Genomic DNA, 15,222 nt, shown 5'->3' on the forward strand with positions numbered 1-15,222 from the left:
GAGGCCAAAGAGAAGATTTATGGATGTAGTGAAACCAGACATGAAGTTAGTTGGTGTGAGAGAAGAGGATACAGAGGAAAGGCTGATTTGCTGTGGCGACCCCTGAAGGTAGTAGTTGAAAGGCAAACAAGACTTGGGCGTTTTATCAACATTCATCAGCAAGAAGAAAGGCCTTATAACGCTCACCTGCAGACACTATATTATGATATTGGTCAATGTAATGTCATGTACCACAATAAAGGACATGTTTTTGACATGTTTGAATATTTAGTTGATAAACTGTAATTTAATATCTGGATTTAAACATTTAGGGATAAAACTATACCAAATTCACTTTTTCAACACTTTTACATCAATTGTCATTAATACTCATCATCATTAGGAAAAAATATAACAAATCGATTTGTTAAGCAAAATGCGATTCTTAACATTATTTTGCAAAGGTAGGAAAACATTGGGAAGATTGCCCCGAGTGAGTGAGTGGGTGAATGTTGTCTGTCTTTGTATGTGGCCCTGCAATTGACTGGCAACCCGTCAAGGGTGTACCCTGCCTCTCGCCCAATGACAGATGGGATAGGCTCCAGAATCCTACAGGACCCTGAGTGCGGAATAAGAAGTAGAAGATGTACAGATGGACGGATGGGAAAATATTGTGTCCCCTATAAGTCGAAATCTTCTTGTCTTTACAACTGGACTTGAGTTTCTTCACTTGAAGAAGTTTCACCCCTCATCCGAGTGGCTTCTTCGGTTCTAATGACCTACTGGGTTATGCTAATGAACCCGCCCAAAAACGTGGCAGTTCAATTCGGAAACTCCCCATTGGTCATTAGCACTGAAGAAGCCTCTCAGATGAGATGTGAAAAGTCTTCAAGTGAAGAAACTCAAATCCAAATAGCCAAGAAAAGAAGATTTCGACAAGAATTCACCATGACCTGGATGACTGAGAACCTCCACAGACACTGTGTCCCATACGTCTCGAGTTTACAATATACGTCATCAATGTGCGCCCGATATTCTGTTTTCCCCTTCCCCGGGCCACGCGAACATGAGAAATCAGTGTGGCTGGAAAATATCGAGAAAAGCCCTGCAGCAATTTACAAAATTGTAAATGTTATAATCTCACGGAAACACGTTAAATGCGAATAACATTTTAGGTCAAACTAATTATTTGACGTGCTCGCCAGGTAAGATAAGTCCGCTAACTCAACGTAACCGAATGAGTGTTAAGTTGACAAGAATAGCTACTGCTAGATAGTTAACAAAATGTTGTTAATTGCGTGTTTTCAAATGAATGCATTCAATCCATTTAGTTTCCAGCAAAGATGTTTCAAGAGGAAGAAGACTGGAATGACGAATCGGAAGCTCAAGTCCTGAGTGAAATTGTCCTGAAAAAGAAGCCAAACAGCAGCAGCAAGGCCACGGTATGCGATCCCTCGCTGTACACCCACTCAATATACGTGAAATACTGCATGGACTTATCAACAGTCTCGTTGCGAGCACAAATACGCTTTTTTCGGTCTGATGTAGCATCTGTAGAGTCAGCAGTTCATTTTCTGAATCAGTACGTTGATTAAGTCTCTAGATTACCTAGTTAACATATCATCATGTTCAAGACTGTCACCACCAATTGTTAAGTTTACTTGTTAGACCTGTTTATTTTATTTCCAACATTCATCCTAATAGGCCAAAACAGTTGGAAAGAAGAGTCTGCTGCGAACACTGCATACACTGCGACCAGTACCTGATCGGAAGAGTGATGAGCATCAGCATGACAGTGACAGTGACAGTGAGTTGAAGGGGGCTCTGCTTCACAAGAGGAAAAAGAAGAAAAGAAGGAAAAATACTGAGCAAGTAGCATTGAGTGGAGAGCAGGAAAAGACTGATTCACTAAAAGAGAGTGTCAAGACTGAGCAACCCGTGACTAAAAAGATGAAAAAAGACTACATATCAGGTAAGCATTTATTCTAGTTAGATTTCACCTGAACTGTCATTAATTGATTTGAAATTTAGTCTGATTGATGATGCATCCAACATTCAACAAAATAATGATGGTCGTTGCTATCCTTAAAATGACTGGAAATAGTTAGGTGTCATGTGACATATTTTTAGACAAAATATCGATCAGTAAAATTTTTCTAATTTTACCTATCGGTCAGCATGTACAGAGAGACTAAATTATCTGTGACCCAATGATGGCAGCTCTTACAATTGACTGACTGATGCATCCGCTAAGATCTTGTATTGATTATACAAAAGTGCAGATTTAACTGTTAGAAATTACAAGTGAGAGCTTAAAAAGATCACTACAAGCCAATAAGCAGTCCCCCAGGCAAAGAAAATGACAAAAAACTAAAAGAAAATAAATATGTTGAGAAATCTTTAAAATTTGTATATAATTTTAATGGAGTCAATGCAAAGCAGTAATGTAACAGTGTTAGTTAAATACATTTAAATGCAGTTAGCTTAGCAGGGTGTAGTGATCCTGTTGTAAATGAAATGGAAGTACATGGACATGGTTGTTTTCTAGTGAATTGTGAGAAATGAATACATTATTGTCTCTCTTCCTAAAGGGGTCCCCAAAGCAAAAACCACATGTGTTAGCAAAACAAAGGGGAGCAAAACCACAAAATCAGAAAGTGAAGTGGTGAATACGCAGAAATTAACTAGACAGCAGTGGAAGAACAAAATGAAGAGGAAAAAAAATGGCAAAAATAAATTTCGCCAGAATTGTCCTGAAGAGGAAGTAAACACCGTAGAATCTGCTGAGAACCAAAGACTAAAGGAAGAAGTTGCAATAAATTCATGCAATGATGATAGTGAAAGAACCTGGTATCGAAAACAGCCAAAGGATAAGAAAATAGGGAAAGATTTCAAACCACAGAAAAGGAAGAAGCTGGGGGACACTGACCCATTTGGCACATCACAGACAACCAATAAACAGCAAAAAGGACAGAGCAATGAGTCTGAAAAGGTCCTGAGTGACCCTTCAGTCCAAAACAGGCCAAAGCAGGAAGTAAATATAATGGGGAAGAGCATCAATCGACAGCAGCCACAACCCGCTGAGAAGAAGAAGAAGGAGCTGAGCAAAGAACAGCTTCTGAAACAAGAACATCTGCGGAAAGTTCTCAGCTATCAGGAAACAGAGACCCAGAAGCCCCCTGCTGGGCAGAAAGCAAAGCCACCAGATCTGGAGATAGTAGTTCCAGAGAACCGCTCAGACTCCCTCCGGAAACGTATGGAGGAACGCTTGAACTCGGCCCGTTTCCGCTACATTAATGAGATTTTGTATAGCACATCCAGCGGTGAGGCCAAGCGCATGTTCCAACAGGATCCTCAAGCCTTCTGGATCTACCACCGGGGCTACACAGCCCAGGTTCAGAAGTGGCCTGTCAATCCAGTGGACATGGTCATCTCTTACATCAAGGAAAAGTGAGATATTATGATTCTCTGGTGAATACTCGGGCAAAATAAGCATTTTAATTGATGTACACCATCACTCATTTGCTTTCAGACCCGCCTCTCTGGTGGTTGCAGATTTTGGGTGTGGTGACTGTAAGATAGCTCATAGCGTGAAAAACACAGTGCACAGCTTCGACTTCGTGGCAACCAGCGATCTTGTGACAGTCTGTGACATGGCCAATGTGAGTGTGTGGGTCTATTTGTGCCCTTTCTGTGATTTCTGCATGAACTTATTTGATGTACTGAGTCACCCTCTTTGTCTTCAGGTTCCACTGGCTAACCGTTCTGTGGACATCGCTGTGTTCTGCCTCTCCCTCATGGGAACCAACCTGGCAGATTTTCTTGCAGAAGCCAGTCGTGTCTTAAAGATGGGGTAAAAGACACTATTGATTTGTTCATCACCCTGACTTGGCTTTGTGCAAAGTGTGTTTATGTGAACCACTCCAAACAATATTTGCAGCGGCATCCTTAAAATAGCAGAGGTGGCGAGTAGATTTGACAATGTGAGGAGCTTCATTACTGGACTGGCCAGCCTGGGATTCAAGATGGGTTCTAAGGTGAGGAAGTGGTTTTCTTGGGACATGGAAAAAAATTAAAGTCCAGCCACTGTTTTATCCACTATCTCTGTGATGCATGTTCTATTTTGAGTTTTTTTTCCTTTTGTAGGACACAGAAAACAGTCATTTTTACACCTTTGACTTTGTGAAAACAAAGGAAGCTCCTGAAAACAGAAAGAAATGTGGACTGCACCTTAAGGCCTGTGTTTACAAGAAAAGATGAAGGTGGATGAAGAGGGAAGATCTCCTGAAAATGTCTGTAAAACATATTTATCCTACACATTTCCATTTTAGTTGGTCTTTCACTGTGTTGACAAAGTTTTGAAGAATCATAGTTGGCTGGCAATGTAATTATTTTTTCTTTTTAATGGTTTGAAAGTTTCAACTGGATTATTCTTCATTTGATAACAACCCTGCCATCCTGACCAGTTGTGGGCTGATTTTTTTTTTTTTTTTTTAAGCAGTAGTGTGGTCATTCAACAACAAAGTTGTCATTTAATTTTTTTATTTGATTAAAAAAAGATCTATGATGTAAACAGATGGTGCACCCACTTGTTTTTTTTCGTTGTTGTAGCTTCGATAGTTGAGTTGAATCATGATAGCAACATGCTAGTTTTTTTGTTTTCTCTTGTTTTTTACTGTGTAATGTAAGGAAATTATTTAAATACAGATTTTTGAAAACAAGTCATCCCAGTGTTTGCAAAGAATAATTGGGTATTGTTTTAGTAGTACAATAAAAATATTTTAGTTAAAAAGCCTGAGGTATCTGTTTAGTCTACAGTAAAGTCAATGAACCTCATTGTCTGTCTGATCATTTGCCACTAGAGGACACAGTGCAACTGCTGCAACATGATATGGACAAGTGAAGGTGTTATGGCTGCATCTGGATAGGCATTGTAGGTACATACTTTTTATATCACTCAGAAACATCCCCAACTGAAGCTGCATACAACGGATCACGTGAAAAAAGTCAATAAATTGTCCAGCCATATTGTTTACATCCATGCCAAACTGATGTGTAACTTTCAACAAGAGCCAAACTCTATGTATGTGTGAACATGCATGGTCAGTAAATGTTATTCTGATCTAGGTTTGGGTATAGAGCTTCAGGGGTTAAAGGTGTGGTCACATGAAACATCTACAAATCAAGATTTTCTTATGGGTTGAAATAAATAATGACTTTCAGCTTCCAGAAACAACGAACACGCCATGAGTTATACATGGAATAAAAGATGATTCTGTCTAAAAAAAAATTGTCAACTCAAACATATTCATATGTTACAACAGAAATCATTAACCACATAATGAAGGCTAATAATTTAAATTATACCAGTAAAATTTTCAGAACAACTGATTCTTCATTGCAAAATCTGAATATGCTGCGTCAACGACATGAGTCATATTTTTGAAACTACAGTATACCCTTGTTTTACGCGGGGGTTACGTTCCAAAAAGAACCCGTGATACGCAAAATCCGTGAAGTAGAAACCTTTATTTTTTTTTACAATCATTATACAATTCAATACTCTATTATACATTGCTGCTGTCGTCCTTATGTTTTTCTTCCTTTATGGAACGAACGGAAGATTCCTTAATTCCGTAATGCCGACCTACAGCCGCATAGCTTTTACCTTCCCGTAGCATGTCCAGAAGTTTAACTTTATCTGCGATAGATAGCATCTTCCGCTGCCTTTTGGACCCTGCCGCAGGTGCTTTTGTCGGTTCAGAGCGTTTTGTCAACATTATGGGTTTTAGAGAGACTCGGAATTGCAAGAGAATTTGCACGTACGTATTGTAAATTTGGCAAGCTGTTTTACGTACGTGTACATATTAAACTGCAACGTTATTGACGCACAGGTAGAGAAGAAGCGGAGTGACTTTTTAGCCAATCAGAATGCAGAACACAATGCACGATGCAAATCCGTGAAGTAGCGAAACCGTGAAATGTAAACCGCGTTATAGCGAGGGATCACTGTACACAACGCTACAGCACCGGTAGCCTTCATATGTCCTTGCACAATGGAAGCTTAAGGTTTTTCAACAACCGCATATTTGACTCATACAGTACTCTTCACATCTATGACTATGGAATAATTGACAAGCCGATTGTTTTCTCTACTTTCATTAACCACTGTCGCCTGCTTTTTCAGTTTGGGAGAGCCGTACTGTGGCAGCAGACTTGTCAGGGCTGAGAGACACTTTGGCTTCTGAAAGTAAAGTGAAAACAGCAAGAGAACACAGCATTTGTTGATAAACTACTAATTTTGCTGTAGTTAAAGAACACTGTTGAATGAACCAGAGATGGAAACACAAAACTGAAGAAAAGACCATGAGTCCAAAAAAAAAAAATTGCATTAACATATGGGACTTACTTTGTTTTCTGTTCTGTTCCTCCCACTGTGAAAGAAAACAAAATAGTCTTTTCAGGGATTATTTTTGAAAATGTAAGAAAATCACTAGATGGCGCTGTGATCAAATATGATGTTTTGGGCAGATGGAGAAATAGGTAAATTGCAGGAGTACATAAATTGGTTGACAAGAATATAAATGGAAATGCATTTGATGGCTGCTCTCATCCTTTATCTCATATGCCAAAGCAAGCAGCCTACATTGTGCACAGTGAGTCCTTTGACATCAGCCCGTTGAAGACTTGCTGCTGTCAAAAATTGTCTCTAGTCCTTGAGGGGGCTGACGTTATTCTCAAAATAGCCTCCCTTTCTTGGGAGTCATGTTTTCATGTGCCCCTCCGTGAGCTGCCACCTTACTGTGGTGGAGGGGTTTGCATGTCCCTGTGATCCTGGGAGCTATGCTGTCAGGGGCTTTATGCCCCTGAAAGGGTCACCCAAGGCAAACAGGTCCCAGGTGAGGGACCAGATAAAGGGTAGCCCAGAAGCCTTGGGACGGGGCCTGAGGACGGGGCCTGGGGACGGGGCTCGGTGGCGAGTGTCTGGGGGCCGGGCCTTCACCCATGGGGCTTGGCCGGGCAGAGGCCAAAAAAACAACATGTGTTCCACTTCCTCTGGGCTCACTATCCACAGGAAGGGCCAAGGGGGTTGGGTGCAGTGTGAACCGGGTAGTAGCTGGAATGGTAGACCTTGGCAGACTGATCCTGAGCTGCAGAAGCTGGCTCTTGGAACATGTAATGTCACCAAGCTGTGCACCAGCTTGGAGCCCAAGCTGGTGCACGAGGCTGTCTTTTATTCTGGAGTTGCCCCCGGTGCCGGGCGCCGGGCAGGTGTAGGCATATTGATTGGGCCTCGTCTCGGCGCCTGCATGTTGGGGTTCAACCCGGTGGACGCCTCCAGGTGGGGGGATGGGTTCTGACTGTTGTTTGTGGCTATTCACCTAACAACAGTTCAGTTTACCCACCCTTCTCTCCTAGAGGGGCTTCTAGAGAGTGCTCCTACCAGGGATTCCCTCATTCTACTGGGAGACTTGAATACTCACGTGGGCAACGTCAGTGCAACTTTGAAGGGCGTGATTGAGAGGAACGGCCCCTCTGATCTGAACCTGAGCAGTGTTTTGTTATTGGACCCATATGCTCATCACGGATTGTCAATAACAAACACCATGTTCAGGCAAAAAGGTGTCCATATGTGCACTTAGCGCCAACACACCTTAGGCAACAGTTCTTTGATCATAGTTCTTTGGCCATGTCCTGGACACTCCAATGAAGAGAGGGTGGAGCTGTCAACTGATCACCAGCTGGTGGTGAGCCAACTCAGATGGTTGGAAAGGAAGCTGGTCAGACCTGGCAGACCCAAACTTAATGTGAGGGTCTGCTAGGATCGTTCAGCAGAGTCCCCTGTCAGAAGGAGTTTCAACTCCCACCTCCAGCAGCACTACAACCACGTCCAGAGGGAGGTGGGGGACATTGAGTCCAAATAGGCCATGTTCCATGCTTCCACCACAGCTGTGGCAATAAGGCGGTTGGGCCTGTTGGGGCGGCAACCCTCAAACCCACTGGTGGACTTTAGCAGTGAGGGATACTGTCAAACTGAAGAAGGAGTCCTATTGGGCCTTTCTGGCCAATGGGGCTCCGGAGGCAGCTGACAGGTACCGGCAGGCCAAGTGGCATGTGGCTTCAGTGGTTACTGAGGCAAAAGCTTAGGCATGGGAGGAGTTTGGGGAGACCATGGAGAACAACTTCTGCTGGGTGTCGAGGAGATTCTGGTCCACCATCCGGTGGCTCAGGAGGGGGTAGCAGTGCTCCATCAATGCTGGGCGCTGCTGACCTCAACCTGAGATGTTGTAGATCGGTGGTAGAAATACTTCAGAGACCTCCTCAACCCCTTTGAAATGCCTTCCAATGAGGAAGCAGAGCCGCGGGACTCTGGAGCGGACACAACTATTTCCGGGGCTAAGGTAGTTGCTGAAGCAGTCAAAAAGCTCATCAGCAGCAGGGCCCTTGGGGTGGATGAGATCCACCCTGGGTTCCTCGAGGCTCTGAATGCTGTAGGGCTACCCTGGCTGACACACCTCTGCCGAATTGCATGGATGTCGGGCACAGTGCCACTTAACTGGCAGACTGGGGTAGGGATCCCCCTTTTTCAAAAGGGGGATCGGAGGGTGTGCTCCAACTACAGGGAGATCACACTCCTCAGCCTCCCTGGTAAGATCTATTCAGCAGTGCTGGAGAAGGGGGTCCGTCGGGTCATAGAACCTCGGATACAGGAGGAGTAGTGTGGTTTTTGTCCTGGGTGTGGAACAGTGGACCAGCTCTATACTCTCTGCAGGGTCCTCGAGTTTGCCCAACGAGTCTACATGATTTTTGTGGACCTGGAGAAGGCATTCGACTGTGTCCTGCAGGTGACTCTGTGGGGGGTGCTCCAGGAGTATGGGGTACAGAGCCCCGTTATATGGGCTGTTTGGTCCCTGTACGATCGGTGTCAGAGCTTCGTCCGCATTGCTGGTTATAAGTCAGACCCGTTTCCGGTGAGAGTTGGACTCCACCAGGGCTACCCTTTGTCACAGATTCTGTTATAACTTTTATGGACCGAATTTCTAGGCGCAGCCAGGGCATCGAGGGAATCTGGTTTGTTGGCCCCAGGATCAAGTCTGCTTTTTGTAGATTATGTGATTCAGTTGGCTTCGTCAGGGCATGATCTTCAGCTCATAATGGATTGTTTTGCAGCCTAGTGTAAAGTGGCCAGGATGAGGATCAGTGCCTCCAAATCCAAGACCATGGTGCTCAACCAGAAACGGGTGGAATACCCACTCCGGGTTAGGGAAGAGGTCCTGCCCCAAATATCTTGGGTTCCTTTTCACGAGTGAGGGAAGGATGGACTGGGAGATGGACAAGCAGATTGGTGCGGTGTCTGCAGTGATGCGGACTCTGTACCGGTCTGTTGTGGTGAAGAGGGAGCTGGGCCAAAAGGCGAAGCTCTCAATTTCATGGTCGATCTACGTTCCCACCCTCACCTATGGTCATGAGCTGTGGGTAGTAACCGAAAGAATGAGATCATGGATACAAGTGGCCAAAATGAGTTTCCTCAGTAGGGTGGCGGGACTCTCCCTTCGAGAGGTCCGGTCATCCAGGGTGATTTCTGAGTTGAGGTGGCTCAGGCATCTGGTCAGGATGCCTCCTGGATGCCTCCCGGGGGAGGTATTTCGGGTATGTCCATCTGGGTGGAGACCTCAGGGAAGTCCCAGGACACAATGGAGAGACTATGTCTCCAGGCTTGCCTGGGAACGCCTCGGGGTCCCCCCAGAGGAGCTGGACCATGTGGTGGGGGAGAGGGAGGTCTGAGCCTCACTGCTCTGGCTGCTTCCCCCGCGACCTGACTCCGGATATGCAGGAGAAGATGGATGGATTGGTGGACACTGGAGTAGTGGTTAGCACACAGTTTTGGATGGGCTTTAGCTTTCCCGCAGGCAGGATAAGCAGTAGATTGATAATTGATGATTACATTTTTAACACAGATTCTTATTGTATTCATAATTTCAAACTGTTGAAAGTCGACTGGCATAAATCAGAGTGGGAGAAAGTGTTCTGTTGTTATTAGACAGGATATCATTTCTACCTGTCTGCAAGCAGGGTAGACACCAGTCTACTTCAGCCACATTTCTTCCTGTTTGTGATTAGCTACACTAAACGAAGTTCTGGGTGAGCTAGGTTAAACATCCGCACTTCCTGTTTTTCTCAAATCATATGAAAACATGAGCTTTGCCACAAGTTTCCCACCAACCCATCAGCTACCCAGCTGAAGCCTGCTGCATGTAGTGGCATTTAACTTACCAGCACACCCAGAAAATGACGAGCAGCATGAGACAGATGGCCAAGGCAAAGGAGACACTGACCATAATCACTAGTCCTGCAACATGAGATATAAATCAAGTTCCTCCTTTGACTCACATCATAGCTTGAAAGGTTGTCATAGTCAAAAACATTCATTTACTTTTAATGTTGAATAGAGCCTTACTAAACAGTTTTTCCTTGTTTTTGACCTCCACTTGAATCTTGATCATGGCAGTGTGATGATAGAAGGATGCCTGACAAGTATAAAGTCCCTGATGGAGTTCAGTGACCTCTGACTGGAAGACCATTGCCGCTCCTTCCATTTTGACAAATAAACCATCAGGCCTATGTGGTGTGAGGAGGTCAAAGAAGGGATTATGTGTAAATATACCATAAGTAAATATGTTCAATGGACACATCGACTCAGCTGGATGTTCCAAAAGTTCAAGTTTTGTATAGCTTCATATAAGTTTGATGTATTTGTCAATTTTAGTTAAATGCTGAATCATAAATTGAGCATGTCCCATGTCAGCTTAGAATGATGTAACATTTGGGTTTAAGACAGAATAGTCTACATTTTGTAAGCAAAGTAATAGGATAAGAGAAAGATCTAGCCTCCAGGCAGTAGACTAACGTAGCATATTCTTCCACAAGATATTTTTTGCACGCGGAGAATACATCACCTCAAACAGATGAGGTTGTATTCAGGCACGTTGCCTTCAACTCGAAGTATTATTCTCTGGTTGAGCTGATTTTCCTGGAGGGTCAGTCTGTATATGATAGGCCCGCCACCATAGCGGATTTTCAGCAACGTTGTACGGTTTACAACTCTCACAGAGGAGATATCTGTAAAAAAGAAGCAAGTGAAGCTCATGGATTTCGAAATTGCAATAATTAATCAATGCCTACATCAAGCAAAATAGAATTTTTAGAATTGCTCAGTTAGTTAGACTCACAATATCTGGGAACATAAATCGTCCTTTGCTGTGTAAGTCCATTTTCAAACTGACATATACAGGTCAGGTTCTGGCCCTCATGAAGTGCCAAGGGAAACTGATAAATCAGCCTGGGCCCTTCATTCTCAGAGAGCAGAGATGTTTTGTCCTCAGCCTTTTCAGGAAGGACCCAAGCCAGGTTAGCTGTGACACCTTCCCCTCTGTAGTCACAAACTGCTTGCCAGAAAGGAGAGCTCTGCTCTCTCTCCAAAAACACACTTAGCTCAGGTTCTTTAGAGAGGATGAGACATGACAGGAAGATGATCAACTGTGTATATAGGTCAGAGAGAGAGAGAGATCTTAAAGTAAGAAATGACATACTCCAGGGATTAATTTTTATCGTTCTTATTTTGGGCACCTCCAGGCTTGGGTGCTCCACAACACAGGCCAAACTCTGACCAGAATACAAAGCAGACATGAAATTCACGGAGCTATGGGTCGAAATCAAACCACCAGGCAGGACCTCAGTATTCTTCTGGTGACTGATGCGGCCAATACTTCCACCACGCCAGGTTACGGTTGGTGAAGGGGATGTGCTGATCACAGAGCAGTTCACCTGTGTATGTGCCTCACCGTCTCTCCACTCAGACCTGGAGTTTACGGTGATGTTTAGGGGAGCTGAGTGAGAGAGAGACAGATCGGACCATAGGACATGACAGGTGTATTAAATCTATTTTTGTTAAGTCAGCCAAATATGAACAGTGTTCTTACAAAATTCTCCATTGCGTGATTTGTTGAGCATACCACAATGAGAGAGAGTTATGCTTCTGTTCTCTGGTTTCTCAAACACAGGGTGATTTATCACACACACTGCAGTGAGCTCCTCAGGCAGACAGACAGGGAGGACTAAAACTCCCCTGACAGAGTGGCTTCCATTATGGGAAGTGAAATTGAACCATGCAACTCTGGATACACCCTCTGGTAGAAGCCAGGATATGTTGGCTGCAGGAAAAGCATCAGCTGCGAGGCACTCAATCAGGCTGTATCCACCTTCCATCTGCAAGTCAACTCGTATTGTTGGAGGAACTAAGAGGAAAGACAAGGAAAGCAGACTCCAACTGTTATTTCATAGTCAGAAGGTTTTATAAATTCAAAATGCATGAATCAAATTCTCTTTATATAAAACAAAAAGGAATTTCCTTCACCAGGCTGTAGAACAAGAGGTTTAACTGTCACATTGAACAGCAGACTGGCTTGGTAATGGTGATAGGAGGCAACACACTCATACAGGCCAGCATGTTGATATCCCACAGGACGCTTAATTTTGAGAGAGCTATCATGCACCTCTACATCATCAGGCAAGGGCTTATCATCTCTGGGAGAAAAGAAGTATCAGAAAGGCAAACATTAATTTAAATTTTCTTTAATATTTATTGCGAATGTGAAATAATTGAAATTATTGAATTCAATTCCAATTTCTGACACATGACTTTTACATAGGTGTGTCAGTTTGAAAACTTTTTTTAATCACACTCCCAAATAAAAGTTAAGATTTGGCATTAATTTGTATTGATTTGGTCCTTCAACAGTTTGTTTTAACATTTCCTGTTGTGGATATCTGATTCAGTCAATTAATCATATAATCATATTGCAATCACATAATGCTTACTTTTTGCAGATAAGATTGTAATGTGGCACATTTCCAGTAACTTCTAGTTTGATGAAATCCTCACTTTGTCCCTCCTGGAGTTCCACATAGTCAGCTCCCTCTTTGCCATTGCTGCTGTTCCCTTTTCCCCAGGACAAAATCTGAACTCCGGACAAATCTGTGGGTTAAAAAGACCAAGTCTGGTTTCTGAAACTTACCATATACATACTGGTTCTAAATACAATAGGTCCTAAATGGTACTCACAGAATGAGGGTAGAGTCACGACTCTCATCACCTTGTGCATAAATTTGGGGTGGTCAAACACACAAGTGATGTTGTGACCCTCATAAAGTAAAGCAGGGAGTAAGAAAGATCTTATTTGGGTGTTCAAGCCAGTGCTGTCTTTTCTCTGCAGTTCCTCATCGTTGTCCAAAGCCAAAGAAATTTCCGCATCAGGTCTGCCACCAGATGAAATGCACAAGACCTCCCAGAACTCATTTTCTCCTTGTTGTACCATCTCTGTTTTAATGGACACATTTGGTCTCACTGTAAGACAGACATTGATAAAGATTTTTCTTCCACAAGACGCAATGTTTCTTTTTCTGAAATTATAAAGTTATATTGTGAGAGAATGACTGAGGGACTAAGTCTAAGTAATGCATCAAGGCCTCAAGATGTGTGTTAGGGGGGTCAGTGAACCAAGAACCAGATCCACATTCCACCTACATGAGTATATATGGATGAGATAATCACTCTGACTACTAATGCAGCACACATCAGGTGGCTACTTGCAAAACTGCAAGAGAACGTCAAGTGGGCCCAGATGAAAATCAAGCCGAACAAGTCACGAAGCATCTTGAAAATCAAGGGAAAGCATAAAGATGTGAAGCTCTGCATTGGTGACTACCCAATACCAACAGTGCATGAGCAACCTGTCAAAAGCCTAAGGAGATAGTAAGATGTAAGCCTCAGGGACAAAAAACAATTCCGACACAGCCCCAACCTTCATCCAAGAGGGACTAAAAAGGCCTAACCATTCCCTTACCAAACCAGAAGCTGGACGGATAGCCATGGCCCGGAACTTGAAGATGCTAGATGATATTGAACAGCAACTAATCTCCCCACTTGAGATTGCAGCCAACTCCTTTAGACTTGGTACTCTAGTCTCCATCATTGAAGGCTGTTTACATTGCAGAACTTAGTGTCCCATGGCAGAACTCAACAGAAGAGGCCTATGAGCGTAAGAATCTTTGATACACAGAATCGGCAACAGACGGTCAACAACAAGGACAGATTGTGAAAATGTATCCAGTTGAAGTGGGATGCAGAGGCTTTATAGCTTCCTCCATCATCATGCTGCTGAGAGACCTTGGCATCCATGGACAGGCTCTGCGACAGACAATTATACCAGTCTATGAAGCGACCAAAAGAAGTAACCAGTGGACACGGATCAAATGGAAGGACCCTTGCTGGGCTCAAAGAGCCTCAACATGACATGCTCAATAATGCCCCCCATACCCATTCCCCACTTGAGAACCCACTCCACAACCCTCCAGGACAAGGGTGAACCTGGTATGCTGTGTTTCATGGCTTGTTAGAAGTTTTTGAAAATTCCAAACATCACTGACAATAATTTGAGATGGACTTTAACTCACCTAAAGTACAAGATGTACTGTATTTCTTCATTCCACCAGAATGTGTTACAAATATGGTTGCAGGGCATGTATTAATTAATTTGTCAAACTAACTTCAAAAGATATTAAATCTGTGAGTAATCAGTGATGTATCTACAACTTGAAGTAAAATTGAAAACTTGCTGAGCTTTTCCTGTGTTTTTATGGTCCACATTTTTTTTGTACACTAATGCTTAACTTTGTGCATTGTGAGCTGTAGTCTGTCAACTTTTGAGTGGAAAGCAGTGAGGAACAACCAAGGTGAAAAATCCTAAATATGTAAAGTTATGCTGAAATAATGCTGTGTCACAATGCTTTACTACAAAACAACTGGGTGATGCAATGCCCAATATTATACATCATGTCACTACTTCAGACAGAAAGAAGCGGAGTAGTGTATTTTAGCATACCGTAGGTCTCAACCCTCACTGTGGTGAGTTTGGGGTCAGAAATGGTTGGATGATTGGCCACACAGGTCACAGTGTCATCGTCAAGCAAGTGGGTGGGAAGGTGGAGGATGCTGATCAGAGTGGAGGTGCCATTTGGGTGATGAGTTTCACTCATATCCATCGTAAAGTTGTGATCCATGGGAGTAACTCTGTTGATCAACCAGCTGATCTGAGGTGTGGGTCTGCCACCAACAGCAGAGCACAACACCTTCTGGTAGTGAGTGCCGTTGATGTTCTCTGAGCTGACCTGCACCTGGAATTC

The 15,222-nt window shown here is 43.4% G+C and overlaps 2 protein-coding genes across 4 annotated transcripts; one reads left to right on the forward strand and one right to left on the reverse strand.

The window, feature by feature from the left end:
* Window positions 1–1,034: 1,034 nt before the first annotated feature.
* rrp8 (ribosomal RNA processing 8) lies at window positions 1,035–4,796 on the forward strand. Its single transcript, XM_086164546.1, has 8 exons — window positions 1,035–1,184; window positions 1,311–1,421; window positions 1,684–1,951; window positions 2,571–3,429; window positions 3,512–3,641; window positions 3,726–3,832; window positions 3,920–4,016; window positions 4,126–4,796. The coding sequence occupies exons 2-8, from the start codon at window positions 1,323–1,325 to the stop codon at window positions 4,237–4,239; spliced, it is 1,674 nt and encodes a 557-aa protein (XP_086020672.1). The 5' UTR covers window positions 1,035–1,184; window positions 1,311–1,322; the 3' UTR covers window positions 4,240–4,796.
* A 695-nt stretch (window positions 4,797–5,491) lies between these two features.
* On the reverse strand, window positions 5,492–13,990 carry LOC147224237 (uncharacterized). Of its 3 annotated transcripts, none has more exons than XM_086164662.1 (12): window positions 13,884–13,990; window positions 13,103–13,384; window positions 12,859–13,015; window positions 12,395–12,564; window positions 11,994–12,275; window positions 11,571–11,867; window positions 11,211–11,480; window positions 10,938–11,100; window positions 10,415–10,599; window positions 10,255–10,330; window positions 6,389–6,413; window positions 5,492–6,223 (listed from the first exon to the last, which is right to left on the reverse strand). In XM_086164662.1, exons 2-12 carry the CDS (start codon window positions 13,353–13,355, stop codon window positions 6,074–6,076), a joined length of 2,028 nt encoding a protein of 675 aa, XP_086020788.1. In that variant the 5' UTR covers window positions 13,356–13,384; window positions 13,884–13,990; the 3' UTR covers window positions 5,492–6,073. The 3 variants fall into 3 exon arrangements, with proteins under 3 accessions (XP_086020788.1, XP_086020786.1, XP_086020785.1); XM_086164660.1 differs by having other exon boundaries at window positions 10,439–10,599; window positions 11,961–12,275; XM_086164659.1 differs by having other exon boundaries at window positions 11,961–12,275.
* Window positions 13,991–15,222: the final 1,232 nt, after the last annotated feature.

The sequence above is a fragment of the Fistularia commersonii genome, chromosome 18 (genome assembly GCF_037954325.1).
Source record: "Fistularia commersonii isolate RoL2024-O1a breed Wild chromosome 18, RoL_Fcom_v1.0, whole genome shotgun sequence".
In the NCBI taxonomy this organism is placed as follows: domain Eukaryota; kingdom Metazoa; phylum Chordata; class Actinopteri; order Syngnathiformes; family Fistulariidae; genus Fistularia; species Fistularia commersonii.

Coding starts and splice junctions, on each gene's coding strand:
- LOC147224237 (XM_086164659.1), bottom strand. CDS start 13,355: ATGGTACAACAAGGAGAAAATGAGTTCTGGGAGGTCTTGTGCATTTCA. Junction 13,016..13,102: donor CGTGACTCTACCCTCATTCT/GTGAGTACCATT, acceptor TTTAACCCACAG/ATTTGTCCGGAGTTCAGATT. Junction 10,331..10,414: donor GGCTCTATTCAACATTAAAA/GTAAATGAATGT, acceptor CTCATGTTGCAG/GACTAGTGATTATGGTCAGT.
- rrp8 (XM_086164546.1), top strand. CDS start 1,323: ATGTTTCAAGAGGAAGAAGACTGGAATGACGAATCGGAAGCTCAAGTC. Junction 1,952..2,570: donor GAAAAAAGACTACATATCAG/GTAAGCATTTAT, acceptor CTCTTCCTAAAG/GGGTCCCCAAAGCAAAAACC. Junction 3,642..3,725: donor CAGTCTGTGACATGGCCAAT/GTGAGTGTGTGG, acceptor CTTTGTCTTCAG/GTTCCACTGGCTAACCGTTC.